At 42.5% G+C, this 19,266-nt stretch overlaps 1 protein-coding gene across 1 annotated transcript in view; it reads left to right on the top strand.

Annotated features, from left to right (window-relative positions):
* Positions 1–18,553, top strand: part of LOC134057929 (amine oxidase [flavin-containing] A-like) — a 34,608-nt gene extending 16,055 nt beyond the window's left edge. The window contains exons 6-17 of the mRNA XM_062514970.1: positions 3,234–3,338; positions 4,549–4,640; positions 6,972–7,113; positions 8,545–8,694; positions 9,647–9,806; positions 11,050–11,146; positions 12,452–12,505; positions 13,419–13,476; positions 13,904–14,001; positions 15,064–15,175; positions 17,109–17,171; positions 18,398–18,553. Of these exons, the coding sequence (XP_062370954.1) occupies positions 3,234–3,338; positions 4,549–4,640; positions 6,972–7,113; positions 8,545–8,694; positions 9,647–9,806; positions 11,050–11,146; positions 12,452–12,505; positions 13,419–13,476; positions 13,904–14,001; positions 15,064–15,175; positions 17,109–17,171; positions 18,398–18,553 (1,287 nt within the window). The remainder of the gene's footprint in view (positions 1–3,233; positions 3,339–4,548; positions 4,641–6,971; positions 7,114–8,544; positions 8,695–9,646; positions 9,807–11,049; positions 11,147–12,451; positions 12,506–13,418; positions 13,477–13,903; positions 14,002–15,063; positions 15,176–17,108; positions 17,172–18,397) is intronic.
* The last annotated feature ends 713 nt before the right edge of the window (positions 18,554–19,266 follow it).

The raw sequence follows: 19,266 nt of genomic DNA on the forward strand, positions 1-19,266 counted from the left end.
TCTTTGGATTGGTGTGGGGTAACTAATCCAAGCAGGCAGAAGGACTCAGATCTGAGGTCTACAGGAAACCACTTGACACACCAGGAAATGAAAAGAGTTAGATAAACCCTGTGGGTCAGTCAGGCAGCCATCTGTTAGCATGGGAACTAAGCCAGTAGGTTATTTGCCCTTCAGTTAAGAAAACAGTAGTTCTGAAAATAATACATCCAGAACACTATAAACTTGTTTAAAAATGGAATATTGCAAGACCTTCCCTGTTTGCAGTGAGCTCCTCTGTGAAACTTGCAGCCAGAACTCTTCTGCCTAGCAGGGAGACAATATTAAAACCAAATTAATAACTTACCAGCCCCAGCTCACTTGGGCTAGATTTACTCCCTACTGTGGAGATACTTGTGCCAGAGAGAAAGTTGGAGAACTGATGTGTCTGAGGCTGTTTGGCTTGTGTTTCCTGATGGAAATGGGAATTTCTTTCCTGGAATTTATTAAGAGTTGGCTTTCCTCTGATCCCACCTCTGATAGGATGTGTGGCAGCCCTGCTACACAGGGGTCACTGTGTCTGTGAACTATTCCAGCCTCTCTGAATTCAGTTTTAGCCCCTTCCAGGTCTGTTATCACTGTTGTATCTTTCCTGATTTTCCTGCCACTGGGCTCCAGTCTTACTGAAGTTATAGGTTTTTGGCATGGAGAAGAGAGCAACAAGTAACACAAGTTTAGATTTTTTTAATTGTCAGTTTGTCTTAGTTCTTAGGATAGAACATATATTCCCATTGATCTCCCTGGGCTATGCCATTGATCAAAGATGTTTTAAGCTAAGTAAGCTAAAGATAGGAGAGCTGTTTGCAAGTTATATCACTCTGTACAAGAACACTTATCAGAAAGACTTTTGAAAAGAGATTTTCACTGAACAGTTTGGACACAGGGTTATCTTTTCCCTTTTCCCTCCTGCATTATAAACAGCACAGAAGGGCAATAATAACTTCTTTTCACCCTGATTTGGTTGGTATGAGAGTATTGCACTTCATCTCTGCTGAAGGGCAGAATTATTGGTGTTAAAGCATGTCAAGGAAGGAATATGAATGGCGCCAACCAGAATGAAAAGACTAGCAATAAATGAATTTTTAGAAGCAGTGTTTGATGATCTTTTAGAAAAGCAAAATATTGTACAAAAAGAATAAAATTATTACTAGCATGTTACTGCTTGGTATAGTATTTTCTAGTTTGATGCAGCATTAATTTATGACAACAGAAGCTGTAGGATGCAGTAGATATCTTTGCATGCACTGTTTGGCTCTCTTTTCTGTGGCTGAACACAGTGCTGCAGTCTGGCAGTGAGAAATCGTCCTCAAGTGAAAGGAAGAGCCAGTGTCCTTTGGAGGTTTCCCTGGGAGTTCACGGGAGCATTTACTCTGCTCTTGCCATGGCAGAAGTGTTTTGCATGCACATGTACACCTGGAGAAGGCTGGAACAGCATCCCCCTGCCACCTTCCTTCAGTGCAAGTCTGGAAAAGAATAAAATAGGGATAAAAGGGAGAAAAAAGTATGTGGTACACAAGATTGAGATTACATACCCAGAAATCCAGAGGTAACCAACAACCTCCTGGTGACTTGAAAGCGCATTTGTTGGAAATTTTAAAAAATCCCTAAAACATTAAATTTGTAGATCTCAGGCTGAACTAAGTGCTGAGATCACAACCTGGTGCTCTGCTTGGCCCAGAGCAGAAATTTTTGAGTCTGGACAGAACAGGAGAGTGGCTTTGCTGCTGCCCTCAGTGGAGATGGTGAGGAGGAGCAGCACAGAGTGACCTGGTGGGCTCCAGAGCTGGGGCACTGCTGGAGCCCTGCTCTGAAGAGACAGGACAGTGTCAGCTAAGTCTTGCTGTGGTCCCTTACCCACATACATTTGCCTGCCCTGCTGTACCTGGCCTGGGGCAGACAAAAGTTCACCAAAGTGTAGGAATTTCAGTATTTTACTGCTTTTGCCAAGTCTGAAAGCTCACTGTGATCTCTGAGTTTCATCTTGCACCCTTTATCTTTGTTATGATCTTTGCAGAGAAAAATGTTCTGCAGAATATCAGAAACCCACAAATACACAATTGTCAGTGGGGAAGATCAATAAATAATCTGTCACCAAGTCTGAGGAAAGCGTGTTTGTCTCCTGCTTCATGTCCTCTTGTCCCTGGGTCCCCATGTCCTGCATTTGAAGCACTGCAGCCTCTCTCTTGATCTGTGGCTCCCACCTGCCAGGTGTGATGGGCTAGCACAGGGTCCATGGCACTGAGAAGCAGCTTGCAAGCTGCTTTAGCACCACAGCTCCTACCTGTCATGGTCAGAGTGTTCCCTGCATCCTCACACAAACTTCTGACACATCTGGAAGGGCATACAACAGAGAGGTCTGATGAGAAATTCACCACTGACTTACATGGGGAAGGTTCAAAGCAATTTAATAAGAGAAAATGTTACCTGCTCATCCCTTCCTCTTTGAGATTAAAGTTATCACAAAGAAGCAGCTGCTGTTAGATTGTTTCTCTTATCATTACATCCCAGAATTATCTGAAACAGTCAGTTTCATCTTCAGATAATAACAGTTTCAGCCACGGCTACAGCTTTGTGTTGCACACATTGTAAGTACTGACACCATTTTTGCAAGTGTACATTATTTTTCTTCCTGCAGCCAAAAACTTCCTCTTCAGACTTTTTTTTACAAAAGGTTTCTTCCATGGAATAATAAAGAGGTGTGTTTGCTTTTAAAGTGAGATGTACCATAAAGGTGCTTAAATAGTTTGAAATGCACTCAATTTTAGACCCAGGCAAATTTCAGGATGCACATTTCAGCAGCAGGCAAATAGTAGATTCATTGAAATGTAATAATGAAGGATGCTTAGGAACAAGGAGTGTTCCTCTTTGGCATGACTTGAGTATCCTTTGCCCAGAATTTGACAACCTGCTCAGAACAGATGTGCCCCTCCCCACTCCTTCAGAATAGTAAATATAATAAGGTGTTATTGTCCTTTTTAATGCCAGTGCAGCTGTTTTTATCCATCCTACTTAGCAACATGCATTCCACTTCCTGCATGTATGTGAAGGAAAAACAAAAATAAAAAAACTAAAAACTCAGCTAGGTCTTTTGGGACAAAAGGCCAAACACGTGATGAGTCTGAGAATTTTGTGTTCTTAAGTAATGAAGATCTGCTCTGTTGTATTTCAGTTGCTTATGTTTTTAATGTGTGTTTCAGGGAAAGTCAAAAAATTTTACAGGAATTTGCCCTTCAACATGGAATCCCTTGGTTTATCTGGATTACAATCACTTCTGGAGAACCATGGACAAGATGGGAAAAGAGGTAGGCTGTGAAAATTCATTGTGTCTTGTGATGCTCATGTCACTGTTGGGTCTGGTAGGGTTTTTTATTGTTTCTTTAATATAAAAAAAAACCCTCAACAGCAAAACAAAACAGAAAGGAAGCATCCATCAAAAATGTTTCTATATTGCCCAGGAGCTGTCAGAACTAATAGGTCTTCCTCACTGAGAGGGAGGTGGACTAGATGACTTGTAAAGGCCCCTTCCAGCCCAAACTATTCTATGATTCTATGGGAGGAGACAAAAAGATATGGAGGTGTATAAGACGTCTGAAAAAATTAGGTTGAACTCAGTGTATTTTCTCATGACAGGAAAAAGTATTTAATGAGCTGGGAGATTAGAAGGGGCTTTCCCCCCCCTTCCCTCATGACAGCAATTTAAGTAAAGGTGACTTTTTTCTGTAGCTGCCTAAGATGGGCTTCAGTTTCACTTCACAGTAACTTTATTTTTAAAGTTCAAAATATAAGCAGTACAGCTGCAGCCCCTGGAGCATTATACTCTCTTTCAAATATTCATCAATTTCCATATAATCTAGTAACAAAGCAAGGGCTCCACCTTACCAGCATCTTCAAGCATAACTCACTGTACTGCAAATTCCATTGGTTTTAGGCGGTTTTGCAGAATCAAATTTATATATTATACTATGCATTTTTTTTGTCAGTAATACATTTTTCAAAGGTTTGGGGATATGGTATTATCCTCCATATCACGTTACATGTAAACAATTATTATCAAGAATTTAACTGCCTAGAGTATTTCAAAGTACCTAGACGTTTTTTTCTTACTCTGCAGTTACCAGAGAGACATAAGGACCTTTGGTTACTCAACTTGGAACTGACTTTCCAAGTCAGTCAACTGACTGAAAAAGGAACTTTCCCCTCAACTTCTAGAGGACACCAAGACAACTAAATTGGAATCACTTCTGGACAACTAAAAGCCAGATGAGTCCCAACACAAGGATATAGTTCACTAGTCAGACAAAGACAGATTTGGTGGTTATAGTGCAAATAATTCCCAAAGGTGTGAATGGAAACTATTCCATTTAATTAATTTGTTCCAAACTTATATCCATGTGTAGGGAACAGAAGAAACTCCTGGCCAGCATAACAATTAAGTCTCTGCTACTAACTAGCTATGAGCAGGCAATGGTGAAGTACTGAATCATTTCTTGGATATTTCACCTCTTTTTCCAGATTCCTGTTGATGCACCATGGGATGCTCCACATGCTGAAGAATGGGACAAAATGACCATGAAAGAGCTGATAAATAAGATTTGCTGGACCAAGTATGTAAATATTTACCTGCTTTGAAATTCCAGCTGTGGCATGATAGTGGCTTTTTGACAGGTTCTGTGGTTCAGCTGAGTACAGATCAGGAGTTGTTTGAGATGGGTTTTGGTTGGCTGGCAGGTGGCATCAAAGGTGCTGGGGGAGCCTGGGGTTTGCTTCAGCAGGTCCCTGCACACAGCAGTGGTGGTGTGGGCTCTTCCCACCATCCTTCCACTTCAAACCATTGGATCATTGAACTCCAGCCAGCTCTCCTGTGGCTCTTGGCCCTGTAGTATAGTTTCTTATGAGACACTGACATTCAGGCCATTGAGTAGGATGAAATCTGCCCTTCCAAATTCCAGGGCTGCAATTCTGCTGTTTGCCCTACTCCTCTCAGGATCTTAAACTCCACAGTCTCATGGCTACTGCAGCCAAGACTACCCTTCACCTTTGCATCATCCCACAGGTCCTCCTTGTTTGTGAGTAGCAGATCCCATAGAACATCAACAACAGTCAGTAGGAAGAGGGCTCAAGGTGTTGTGTTATCTATAAAATGACCAGTGTGTTTTCTGTGAGGGACTGCACTGTACAAATAAAAAAAGGATTATTGTTCAGTATATTGAGGTGATGACAATTGGAAATTCTCTTTCTTTCCTTTCTCTTTTCAATAGTTTCTTTTTGTAAGCTGAAGAGAAGTGTGTTCTTATGAGCATTCATGTCCCCACCTGCTGTGCCAGTCCCTGCACTGCTCTGTAACGCCCTCCTCCCTCCTTTTCAGTGTCTTTTATTTGTGTGGCTGTGCTCTGTTTGCCCTTTCATTCTGACTGCAGTTTAGTGCTATGTCTGCAGCTTCCTGACCAAAACTTTCCATTTGAAATTCATTTTTATGGCTTAGGTCTTGCTCCAGCTCCATGGGATATGCTGTGCAGCCATTTGGACTTGCTCATGCTCTCTGTGGCATTGGAGTTTTCTTTGCAGTTAGTTTTATGAGTCTTTTTCTTGCAAACTCTGTTACTTTGGACTGCTGTCGCAAGTGCACTGACTCTTCCTCCTCTAGTTTTTACTTTGCTTTTAGCCATGGAGCTGGTGGAGCATAAGCTAGACTAGGTTTGTAGTGATCCCTCTTTTGACAGACTTCTTGTCTGGGCAGCTTCTACTGCCAATGTTGTCAGTAAAACATCCAGTTTTAATGGATGTGTTCAGCTGAAGCGCATTCAAAAACTCAGTAAAAACCCATTTTAGATCTTTAAGCCAAGCCACATTTTTCTACATACAGTTAAAAAACAGTGCTTAAACAAAAAAGCTCTTCCACAGCATTTTCTGTATGACTCAAGGCCAAGATTACAAAAGAAGATTTGTTTGTCCTATGTCACAGATCAGCAACTACTGATCCTGGAGACTTTTTTCACATTTCTTAGGCCTGAGCCTGCTGCAGCTGCTAAGTGTCTTGGTGCTCTCAGAATTGTCACAGAGGGTTCTTGTTTGCAGGCTGTTTTCATATCCCGGCTGATAGGATGAAATAGGGGTGAATGGACTTCATACATAGGGAAACGAGGTTATAAAAGTTTATAAGTTACATATTTTAGCCCAGATAGCTTGCTAGGTTCCTTCCTTTATCAGATTATTATAAATTCATGTTGTTTCATGAAGCTTCATCGAAGTCAGAGTCCTTCTACCTTCTTTGCAAAAGGATTCCAATCTTAGAAATATGTGGCCACAAATGCAAGAAATGTGACTAGCCAGATCCTCTGTTCCTGCTGCTGTTTCTCTGTTTATGCTCAGAGAACGAACTGTGGTAGACAGGTGACCCTTTCCTTATTTTCGTGGCAGTGATTACCAGTTTGGTTTCTCTGTCTGGGTTATTTACAAAGTCTGGTTCTTGATTTCATAAAGGGTCAGTGCAGCAGTGTCATATGACAGGTGGGGAATGTCCAGGCTGCATGGCTGCTTCAGTCCCTCAGGACCCATCAGACTCTGGAACTGATGTGCTCAACGAGCTCCCCATGAGAAATGCAGAAAAATTTCACTAACAGATTACAAAAATTGTTCTTCTGCTGAGAAAAAATATTTATTCTGATGAAGGGAATAGCAGCTGGGAAACTATTTAACCAAAGTGAAATCAGTGGGGTTTCAAACTAAATGGATAAATACTTTGGGGGGGAAGGAGGGGCTGATAGAAACCCATTTAAACAGACTCACTCCAGACTGAAAAATTAAACAGATATGAATCATTTTGACTTTTCTGACTTTGGGAAACAGCTCTTGTTTAGTATGACAAATAAAATCCTGGAAGCAGTCAGAAAGTCATATTTTCTCACAGTTTTTTCCTGGTCCTGTGTCTCACACAGAGCTGTCAGGGACTTTGCCACGGTCTTTGTGAACGTCAACGTCACATCTGAGCCTCACGAAGTGTCTGCCCTCTGGTTCCTGTGGTATGTGAGGCAGTGTGGGGGCACATCCAGGATTTTCTCTATCACCAATGGAGGCCAGGTACAAAAAGTCTCATTTCCTTCCTCTTCTCTTGAAACTGCAATGAGCAAGTGCAGTGTTATACCCACCAAAACCCTGCATTTAATGAAAAGATGAGAGCATGTGGCACAGAGAGAAATATGGTCTCATGGGGTGATACAGCCCTGTCAACTAGCCCTGTTTAATGAAGAATTTTATTAGCTAAGACGTGGAATAAATTGGGACTATTTAAGCAATTGGGGGCTTTCTGCATTTACTTCAGCACAATGCTGTTGTTGCAGTTGTGTTGCTTTTTTCTGGGTTACTTGGCACGTTTGAATGTTTACAGGAGTTCAGAAAAGGTGTACTTCAGACGGAAATGTGGGTGTTTCTTTGGTGTTGAAGCCTCTGATGACAAGAGTTGGAAGTAAATAGCAAAAGGCCCTTTCTTCTTGGGTCAGCTCACATGGCAACAGTTTCCATCAACATCTATCCATCAACATCAACACAACCACGTGTCAGGAAGGATGTAAGCAGTGCTGGTGCTGTCCTGTGATAGGAGACAGACCTGGCTAAGAGCCATCTTCCTCAGGAGCCCCTCAGTCATGTGTGCTGTCCCACATCAGCAACTGCTAGCTGTTGCAGCAGGAGTTAAAAATAAAATGAATCCCAAGACACTCATAGCTAAATAAAACGTGGAGAAGGGAAAGCTACCTGGGCAGAGCACTTCCTTTTCTTTGTAGCTGGATGGGAAAAGCTGTCTTTGTTACTATCATGCTTCCTTCTTCCTTCACCCCAATCAATTTTAGTTGAGCAAAAGCATTAAGTGTTTCTGGCTTAGTGGCCCTCACAAGACCAGCACCTTACATGTAAAAGTGAGCTGCTTTATTTCCCACTGGTGGCTGGTAGGTGAAACAGGCTTTAGTGCTTCCCCTGACCCTCTGCACAGATAGCGCAGGGAAATGTGTGTCACAGGTTGTGCTTTTTTCCTAACAGCTCTGCCTTTGTGTCTTCCCAGGGACAGAGAAAGCTCATTACACTGAGACCAGACTCAGTTAAAGATCTGTCTTGCTTCTGGGCTGACTCAGTCTTAAACTTTACAGTTGGGTTTCTCTTCACGCTTCAGGGTTTGGGTAGCACAGTGGTGGGTAAAATACTTAAAACATGTTTTGAATGAAGTGATATGTTTATTTTTGATAGAAAACCTGCATTATACATGCATGTTCTCTAGGCTTTAAGAGTCTTTAAGTCAGGTCATTAGGGAAACCATTGCAAAAGTGATGTAGTCAGTAATCCCTACTGAGGCTCAGGTATATGCCCTTGCTTGTCTGAAAGTCTGGGTGTCCTTATGCACCCTTAGGACTTGAAGATTTGGCCTGGAATTTTGTGTTGGTGAGCAGAAGTCATATTCAATGTCATTGTGATTAATGCTGTTGATTTTTTGTTTGTGTTTCTTTTCTCTTTGTTGTTTAGGAGAGGAAGTTTAAAGGGGGTTCCGGTCAGATATCAGAGAAAATAATGGAACGCCTCAAAGGCAAAGTTAAACTGGAGAGACCTGTGATCAGTATCGATCAGACAGGTGATAATGTCCTTGTGGAGACTCTGAACCATGAGATATATGAGGTAATTTGATCAGAATAAAAGTCAAGAATGCATTTAGTAGGGGAATACATCTGCTGTAGCTCTTAGCCAGATGTAATCAGGAAATACCATTTGTGTGTGTCTATTTCTTGGACTATGCTGACACTCCATGGAACCTGCTTTACAGATTTATTTACAACTGGCTCTCTTCTTGGTGTTCTGCTGCTTGGTTTCTGTCATTACTCTGACTTCTCTGCTTTAACTTTCTATGTCTTCATCTATTTTTTACATTTTAGTTCTGCATTGAGACTGTTTCAAAGGAAGGAAAAATAACATCCCAGTTTGTGGTTTGCAGCAAAAAAAAAAAATAAAAAAAAAATTTCAAACACCTTTAGTAAGATTTTGCCTCTGTACTGTCATGCTTTGAAATTCTCCATCAGAACTTGATTACCCACAGTGGCACCCATGGGGCAGCAGCTGCCCCACCAGCCTGAGAGCACCTGAGACCAGCAGTGTTGTGCTATAGTTTCACCCTACGGAGTCCTGCACTGTTCCAGTCAGACCCAGGGCCTGTGAGAGGGATGGAGCACGTTCAGGAAAGCTGGAACCACCATTAGTGTTCCTTGTCCTGAAGTAACATCCTGTGAATATGCACAAATGTGATTTTTTTAGCATCTTATAATTGGGAGAAATGTGGGTCATATTTTTCTGGAGATGATAAAAGGCAGTTTTACCTGGGCCCTAGGATATTTCTTGTCCCATTTCTCCACCTGTCTCCAGCCAAGTTTCAACTCTAGTCTGTTTTTTCCAGCTCCTTTTATCTGAAATGGCAGAATTACTTTTGTCACCTGGAAATATGTGTGTGGGAAAGCCACCTAGCAGGGTCAGGTGTGGGAAAGATGTTAGCAGCTATTAAGAGTGCTTTTCAAACATGTCCTGTGGGATGAGCTTGCTGGGAGGCAGTGCCTGGTGCTGAGTTTGTTCTACATTTCAGGGCAAGTACGTGATCAGTGCCATCCCTCCAATCCTGACAACAAAGATTCACTACAAACCAGAGCTGCCACCAAAGAGAAACCAGTTAATACAGCGTTTGCCTATGGGGAGTGTCATAAAGTGCATGATGTACTACAGGGAAGCCTTCTGGAGGAGGAAGGGTAGGTGGGGAAAGCAGAGGACTTGGGAACTCTGTGCAAATTTTTACACTCTGCTGTCTAATAATCAGGGAATAAATCCAAGGGAGGGTTAAATGTGCAAAACCCCAAAATCAAACATACAGAAAAGTGAAAGCTCCTTAGAAAGCAGAACTCTTTCTCTGATCTTGAGTGCATGCCTTGTTCCAAGGATGAATCCAGGATCCCAAATCTCATTGCAGTTGGTTGAGGTGGGATGACCAAGAGAACAAGCAATGTTTCCCGAGGAAACCTTGCTGGAACCTGCAGAGCACAGCAGCATCAGCTTCCCTGCAGCATCAGCTCCCTTCTCCTGCCAGGGACTGTAAGGTCAGCCAAAGAGAATTTACAGCAGATGACAAGCAGAGCTTAAGGTCTAAGCAAGCCCTTTCCCTAATTTTAATCTTCTCTTCTGTGGACTTGATATCTCAGAGGAATGGGAAAAGTAGGTTAGGTTTTTGTTTAGCTCAAGATATTTTTTCCATGCTGTAATACTTGTTTTTCTCAGCTTTAACTGATACCATTTTCAGAACTATTTGTATGAACAGATTAGTTCCACTCTCTTCCTAACAATATTGAGAGTGGTAAGAATATTTCTTAATCAAAATAATATAATTTTTGCATGTTTCAGGGCATAAACTGGCCATTGAGATGAGGCAAGAATACATTCAGGTGTATTCATTGTTCTCTATATGAGATTTTTCACATGTTCATCTGAAACATGTCCTGATGTGATCCTAGATTAGACAGCCCATGTTTCTGCTGCATTACTGTTGTAGAACAGCATTCCTAACAATCTTATCATCAGCAAAATCAGAATAGTGTAAATTTGAGCCTACAGTGACCAGATGTAATTGCACTGGGTTTTGTTTTGGTCAAGGTACTCATGGAACGAATCACCGTAGTTCTGACTGGATCAGTATATTTTTGATGTTTATTGTCCCCAAAATAGAAAGCCAAAGGGACTTGCGGCAATCCACAGAAATTCCTTGTTAAGTAGCAGTGGAATTTTAAATATTTTTACAAGTCTCTGTGCACAGTTTCTCTGAGTCAGAGAGAAGAGAGTAGAGAAACTTACAGAGACACTTCAGACATGTAGGATTTATCGATAATAATGGAATTACTGTGCAATTCCTTTTATGGATAATTTTCTTTGCTCATTACTATCAGAAACAGTGATCATCAACAGGTTTTTCAAACAATAATCTTGGGGTTTCTTTCCCCTTAGGTTATTGTGGTTCCTTCATCATTGAGGATGAAGAGTCTCCAATTGGAATAACCATAGATGACACAAAACCTGATGGAACTTTCCCTGCCATTATGGGGTAAAAACTGCTAGCCCACACTCACATATATGAATTTCTTCTTGTAAGAGTTGGTGGGAGCAGGAGGGAGAGGGGAAATGGCCATTTCACACAGTTTGCATGGATGGAGTTTGCACTTCTACCGAGCCTCTTGTGCCTCTCTAGTCCATATAAACTTTTGGTGAAGGTTCTGCTGCAAACAGCCTAATACAAATGATGTGGTTGGGAAGGAGTTGCTGAATTCAGCTGTAGTCTTCTTTAAGCATTCAGTTCATGTGGGTTTTTTTACTGTGGAGTACATTTAGAAATCAATCCCTCTCTCACCTCTCTGTTTGAGCCTGTATTTGGCTCATGTTGGGCTTTTATGTTTAGTGCCTGGTCCAAAACGACAATGCAGTTGTCCAAGAAATCCTCATTTGTGTCCTCTCCCCACTGTGCTGAGGCAGGACAAGGAACATCAGCTGCTGGAGCAGAGAGGCAACTGTGCAGTAAAAAAAAATCAAGATTCTGTAGAAACTGACAAGTAAAAATGTTACAGTTTGGACAAACAGGTGGGAAAATACATGACAGTATTGACTGGCTTTTAAAATAGCTGAAACCAAATGAACAATCTTTACAAGTGTTTCCTCAGTAATGTGAGGTGAGAGTGCCAAAAAAAGGCCAATATAAATGGCAGGCAGCTATTCCTTAAGTGTCTGTCAGGAAAAGCTCCCCACTTCTACTGAACTGTACATGTTTATGGGCATGTTCAAGGCTTGAAAGCTTCCATGAGAGCAGCAAGCCTCCTCCAAACCCCATATGGAAAACAGTCTCCAGCTTTCTTTCTCCTCCTGGATTTATGTGACTTTCTAAAAGAGTGTAGGAACATACTTCATCCCCTGGATATCTCCACTAGGGTCAGATGAACCAATTGCCAAATCTGTTTCCTTCAAGATGAATAAATACTAATCCCAGTTGTTGCAGGAGTGATCCATGACATTGTGCAGTGCCTGTCAGAGCAGCAGGCTGCCATCACTTATTAACACCAAGTGACACAGGCAGCTGCCTGCTGAACTTCAAAAGCTCAAGAAAGCTCAGGGTCTCAGTCCTTTTGGGTCAGACCTAGATGGAAATGCACACCCTCCCTTTCAGTTAACTCTGCAGGTTACCCTGCATAGGCTTTTTCACCTCTGTGACCTGCAATTATTAAATGTTGAGGTATGATGACAAACATGAAGCTCATGACATACCAGTAAAGTGCTTTGCCAATCCCTTTTTAGAGTCATCTCCAGCAAGAGCTTGTAAATCAGCTGGGGTAATGTTCATATGCCTTATTTTTCTTTTCAGTTTCATCCTTACCAGAAAGGCTGTCAAACTGGCCCATCTCAGCAAGGAAGAGAGGTAAGAGTTCAGAAGCTATAGGTATTCAGAAACAAATTGTTTCTCTGGGATATTTCCCCACAGGAATGTGTGTGAATATGTTTGTGAATATGCACATTTACACATGCTCAGTGCAACTACCAACACTAGAAATTGGGGCAGAAATTGAGATTTTAGCATAAACAGACCAAGACACAAATGCTAATATTCATCCAGTTCTGGATATTTCTTAATTTCCAAGTCCTGCCCACTTTTCCATGCTATGACTTACTAATTCTGGGTATCTATGTGAATGGAGAAGATTTTTCCAACCATGTTTCCAGACATCTCCACTGAATGATGATTTAACCCAGCGATACAGGAGTGCTGACATGTATCCTTTTGGGTCTCCTTCATATTCAGACTGGGTGATAAAAATTTTAAACTTCTATGTTTACAAAAGTATGGTTTCCCCATTAGTCAGTGAAATGAACAGTTTTCTAAATGTGAACTTTGGTACTGTGCAAGTGAAAGAGGAGCTCTGCTTAGGTATGTAAGCTGCATTCTTCAGCTCATGTTTTATTCCCAGCTATAGTAAATCTGTAGGGATTTAATTGATTTATATTGCTTTTCTTCTGGTCTTATACCAGCAAACATGAGAATGAATTGGCTCTGTATCCTAAAATAGCTGTATAAAGATTTATTTTTTTAGAGCTCATTGCCAAAATCAACCTTCATTTCCCATTCCCTGGGTCCATTTTAGATGTAACTTTTAGGCATCAGCATCTGAAATATGTATGTTAAGATAAGAACTTGAAATCAGACTTAAAAACTAAGTCTAACCCAACTTTCTTTCCAAAGTGTTGCAATAAATTTGTATTTTTTATAAGAAAGATGAGAGTGGAGAGGTTCCCCCTACATTTTTTTTTCTAACTCTGATTTTATTTTCATATAGAAAAAAGAAGATCTGTGAGGCATATGCCAAGGCACTGGGGATGAAAGAGGCTTTACAAGTAAGGAATGAATGCCTGGTTTTGCTTCTGTTGTACAATAATGTTTTTTCTTTGTTCTGGATAATTAAGGCAAAGTTCCTGGCACCTAAAACATGTACCTAAAATTGCATGTTGTGCCATACAATCTGTATTCCCAAGGGGAGGGCAGGACTGAGTACAAGAAGAAAAGAACTGCCAGTCTCATCCTGCACAAGAAAAGGGAAGGCAGTGCATGTTTTAGTTTGTCCTATGGTGTGCCCATGGGAGACTGATGTTTCTGTAAAAGCACAAAAATGTGTTTTGTGCAGATGGATAGCATTAGCCAGATTACGTGGCACTCCTTTGTCAGGTATTCTTAGCCTGCTTTTCCCCCTCTTTGAAAGAAATATGTTCTTTATTTCCAATATCTCTGCCAGTGTTTCACTGTTTTCTCTGTTGATACTCACAGCCTGTGCATTATGAAGAGAAGAACTGGACCATGGAGCAATACTCAGGGGGCTGCTACACAGCCTACTTCCCACCAGGCATAATGTATTCCTATGGAAGGTAAAACAGAGAATGCTTTGCTTTCTAATTCACATTTCTTAGCTCATATGCAATGCTATGCCTTATGCAACACACTTAAGGCATATTTAGAATATTAGGGGAGCTTCAACCCTCTTCTCATTCCCCTTCTCCCCAGCTAACAAAGATCATGCTATTTACTTTACTAAGAGCAGAGTTTCTCTTGTGGCTTTCAAGGAAAGGAAACACAGTCACAGAGGGACCTGCTAAAGCCAAAAAAACTTCTCCCCTCTGGATTATTTACAGTAGTTTGTGCTATGAAGTGTTTTCAATGGATCTTTCTAGAGACCCCCAAGCCCTTGAGGACACACATCTTGGACAGATGAAACATCTCTACTGAGTGTATAGGTGGAGCATCAGGTTCAGGAGAAGCCCAGGAGCTCCTCAACATGTCCAGCATGGGGTTGCACCCTGTCTGAGCCAATGTCATCTGGGGAGGAGTGCAGGGGATTAGATGGGAGCCCTTACACCAAGCACATTCCCAGTGGGAGAGGGAGCTCCATAGCTCTAGCTGGGTTTGTTGGAATGCTCATGCAGCACTGAAGGGCTGAGGGACTGGGTTATGACCCTATGGGGTGAAGGCAGCTCCCTGAATGCCAGGCCTTTAGCAGCCAGGCAAGTCCAACCTCCAGATAGAAGCTGATGTTAGTGATCTCTCATTGCAAAAACGTTATTCTCATTCCACTGTAAGGGCAGGATCACAGCAAAGCTGCCATGCAGAAGACACAAATCTATCAGCTGCACTGCATTGGTGGAATCTGTTAGGATTATCCCGTATCCCAGCACTAAAGTAAGATCTGTATTATTTTGCATGGAAGCTGGGAACACTGATTTATGCCTTAGATTTTTCTCTCTCTCAGATCTTGAATTTTGGGTGGAGAAGCAAGCACGTGGTCCTGCAGGAGCAGCTTATTGCGCCTCAGCCCAGGTCTGCAGGGATTCTGGAGAGCTGAAGCCACGTGCTCCATCAAAGCCATAAATTGCTTTTAGAAGGATCATTGCCTTCTTGTCACTTGTCACCTGACATTCTCACTTGTTTTGAAGGATCATTCGCCAGCCTGTTGACAGAATCTACTTTGCTGGCACAGAGACAGCAACCCAGTGGAGTGGATACATGGAGGGGGCCGTGCAAGCAGGAGAGAGAGCAGCCAGAGAGGTACAGACCACTGCTCTGCTTTCTACATCTCTATCAAAAGGCTAGAAAAGGATTAGGTACAGCTTGGAGGGTCTGATTTAGTGCAAAGGCTCCTAGAATTGAGAGGGAGGGATTCCAGAAAACAACGTGACCAAAGTGTTTTTAATTTGTTTAAACGTACTTAATTAGTTATTGAATAAAGTGAAGCCAGGAATCTCAATCAAATCAGAATATTACTTGTCCTGGTTTGAAAGACAGGTGTTTGCTAAGGAAAGCAGAAGCTTCCCTTTGGACTGAAAAAAAAAAAAAAACAAAAACGTGATTCTTCCGATTATTATAATTTTGGAATTAAGAGAGCTCTCAGGCAAAGATATGGGGGTAGGAATAACAGTTCTTTACTAGTATATCTAACAAGACAAACAAGAACAACAACAGCTATGAAATTACCCACAAACAGAACAGTGACTCAGTCCCAGTGTTTTTTGGCTGCAGGCACCTTTTCCCTGAGCTGCAGTTCCCGGTGCTGGGGGCGGGCGGGTCCCGCAGAGCCGCAGGAGGGCTGGGGGTGATGGCAGAGCTGTCCCAGGGGAGAGAGAGATGGAGAGAGAGCTCTCCGCTCACGGTGTCGGTCCCGGTGCTCAGCAGAGTGCTGGATGGTGGTAGTTCACAGCGAGAAGACAGCCGGGCAGGGTCCGATGGTGGTTTCCCGACGCTGGGATGGCAGGGATGGGACACAGGCGGCGATCGTCCTTCTCGTCCGAACTCCGCGGGGGAAATGGGCCGAGGCCCAGCCTTCCGCTTCCTCTTCTGGCTGTTTGAATCTCGAGGGGTTCCCTCTTCCCTCCCGTCCCCTCCCCCTTGTCACCAGGGCCCAGTCAACAGGTATCTTAGCATGACAATGGGGAAAATTCCACAGAGGGAAAAAGGGAGAGAACTAACCCTCAACATTACTGAACTAGAGACTTAAATTAAAACTTGTGCCATGTACTGCATGTCTAGAGGAATAAAAAAACCCCAACCTGATGCTGCTTGTAGATGCAGTACCTCAGTTTCTAACAAATTAATTGCTGCACATTTTAAAACTAATCTAAGCAATTTCAAATGCTCACAGATATTTCCAGTGCAGAAATCTGGATATCTGAACTTTGTTCCTGTTTTTGATCTATCCCTTCTGCTTCTTCTTTTACAAGACAGTCCTGTTAGCTGAGCTTTATGAAATTGTAATGTGCAGCTCTGATAATGTCTAAATCTCCTCAGAATGACATACATGGGGCTGGGATCCCAGTCACAGTGAAATCCCTTTACAACAATCTGGAGGGGAGGGGAGGGGAAAAGAGCATTAAAGGGTGCACATTACAGTTACAACTGCTGTGGCAAAGCCACAGAGTTGTTATATAAGGGAAAATCAGTCTTTTACTTCCATTTGACAGAATGTCATATTTGCCTTTTAATCCTTACTACTACAAAGACACTGAGCTGTCTTCTGGAGGCATTCATTTGCCCCCAAGAATCCTCATGATTATTGCAATCAGTTTACTCTCAAGAAAAATCCTTGATGAGCTTTGTACTGCTTGAATAGGTGAGGGAGGGCTCCGTAATTCATTGCTGTGAGAGCCGCAGGGTTGCATCTCTCCTCTTTCTATATCCCAGAAGCATCACTCCTAACAGGTTTTGTGTCACAAGTGCATGGCAGTAACCTCACTTTGGTAACTCTCAATCTGCCTTGAGAAAAAGCATTTTTACTCAGGAAAAAAAAAATAAAAACCTCCCACAAAAATATTCAGAGAAGCTCTAGTAGAAATCACTGTACATTTTCTGGCTCAAGAGACTTTTAGCTAGTCATAGTTACACCTTTTATCAATGTCACCTTGCTCTGACTTCCTCTGTTTCTCCAAAACTGGAAGTATTGTGGGTTATAATTTTTTCACATGGTACAAATAATGTTTTCTTCTAGGTACTGCACAGTATGGGGAAAATCTCCAAGGGTGAAATTTGGATGCCAGAGCCAGAGTCAAAGGTAATCCATAGTATCACTGTTACCCAGTCAGGCACACACCACTCAGTCAGGGGTGTCCCTATTTCAGTGATTCCTGTGTACCCTGCTCCCAGGCAAGCCTTTAGCCACCTCATATGCTGATGGTATTAATTTTTGTGACTTGTCCAAGGAATATTATTGCCCATGTCTGAAGGGTGGATGACTAAGACCCAAAGACAATGATCTCAGAGACTGGGAGACTGAAAACTGAAGCCTGATTCTGCCCAGTCCTAGGCCATGAAAGCCAAATAGAACCTCATTCCAGCCACAAGTAGCTCCATCTTCACTGCCCTGTGACTGTCCAAGATGGCAGAAAACACATCTCACAGCCATGACTCTTCTTCCCTGCACAGTCTGGTCTTTGGGAAAAACCTGTGACCTCCCCAACCTCATGGGGGGTGTTTGCCACCTCCCTGCTCGTGTGGTGAGGGGGGACCCTGTGGAGTCACCATCTGACTAGGTTTGAAAGACAGGTATCTGCTAAGAAGGGCAGGAGCCTCTCTTGAAATGGAAAATTGTAAACCCTAAACCCCGTCCCTTCAAACTACTTATAATTTTTAAATTAAGGGGCTCTCCAGCAAAGATAAGGAATAGGAATAACAGTTTTTTGCTAGGAAAAATTAAAATAGAAATACAGTATTACAAGAAACAAACCCAAAACACTGACAGAGTCAGAATACAAGCTCACACCCCATCAGTCAGTCAGGGTGCTGGTAGCAGTCCCGTTAAGTGGTGGCTGCAGTCCTCCTGCAGTGACAGATGTGTTTCACTTAAAGCCATGGTCCTGTAGAAGAGTGAAGCTTTCCTCCAAAGGTCCACGATGATGTGGAGAGGTTCAGTTTTCCTTTGGAATCCAGTGGAAAAAAGGCTGCCTTGTTGTTCCAAGTCTCAGATTTTATTTAGGCAGGAAATGTTTGGCTCCTCCCCCTGGGTGGAGCATCTCCCGATGGGATGATGTAATTTTATCAGTCATTCACTGGGACTCAGTGGCCCATTAACAGAAGATATCTCCCTGGAGGAAAGATGGGTTGTGGAAAAGATAAAGAACACTGCCCCACCTGGTTTTAACAGATGGCCCATTAGCAGAGGATATCTCCCACAGAGATATGGATCACTTCCCCACCTGGTTTCAACAGATGGTGATAGAATACATATTTTTTGTCACATCCTGTATTGCAACCTAAGACACCATCTCCTCTCTCCTCCAGGATGTCCCAGCCCAACCATTCACCACCACCTTCTGGGAGAGGAACCTGCCCTCGGCGCCGGGGTTTCTGTGCCTGCTGAGCTGCACCCTGTGTCTCACCTCTGTGGCTGCTGCAGGGCTCTTTGCCTGTAAAAAGGGACTTGTCCCTCGAAACTAGTGGGGACCACATGCCCAGTGGGATCTGCACCCCCCTCTCCTCCCCTTTTACCAGATGAGTGTTATTTTGGAGAAAAGTGGCATGGACAGCTGGAAAGAGCAAAAGTTATTCTCCTTGTGATTTTTCTTTTTAGTCCCATAATTAATGCATCGAATCTACTGCAGTTGCTACCAGCTAAATCTACTGTAGGGGCGTTTTTCAAATATGTCCATTTGTTTTTTGGTTGGACATGATAATATCAATGATATATTCCTAATACAGGCAAGGCAAAATGCATATCACACCTTTTCTGAGTCGCAAAGAGGTCTCGAGAACTCTTTTGTTCCCACTCAGTGTTTTATTTTTCACTACACAAGATAGTAAATGCCCTCATGCATTCACCTCAGAACATCTGAGGTTATTCCCATACCATCCCTGCTGCACAGAAGAGATTAGCATGCCGATCAGTCGTAGAATTGCAAAATTAATTTTCAAATGCATTTGATTAATTATTAATCATTGCAACGTGAAACTTAACCCCGAGCTGGATGAAAGGAGGTAATTAGCATGAGGCACAGCACTGAACAGGGAGAGAGGAGGCATGGCTGGACTTCATTCTGCCCACTGCCAAGGAAACATCTGTGCACATCTGCTCTGCAGGGTGCCTGCCCTGAGAGCATCCATCCAGCCCAGCCTTGTGCTAGCGCAGCACAGTGAAGTGAATTAGCAAAGTT

This window comes from Cinclus cinclus, chromosome 2, assembly GCF_963662255.1.
Source record: "Cinclus cinclus chromosome 2, bCinCin1.1, whole genome shotgun sequence".
In the NCBI taxonomy this organism is placed as follows: domain Eukaryota; kingdom Metazoa; phylum Chordata; class Aves; order Passeriformes; family Cinclidae; genus Cinclus; species Cinclus cinclus.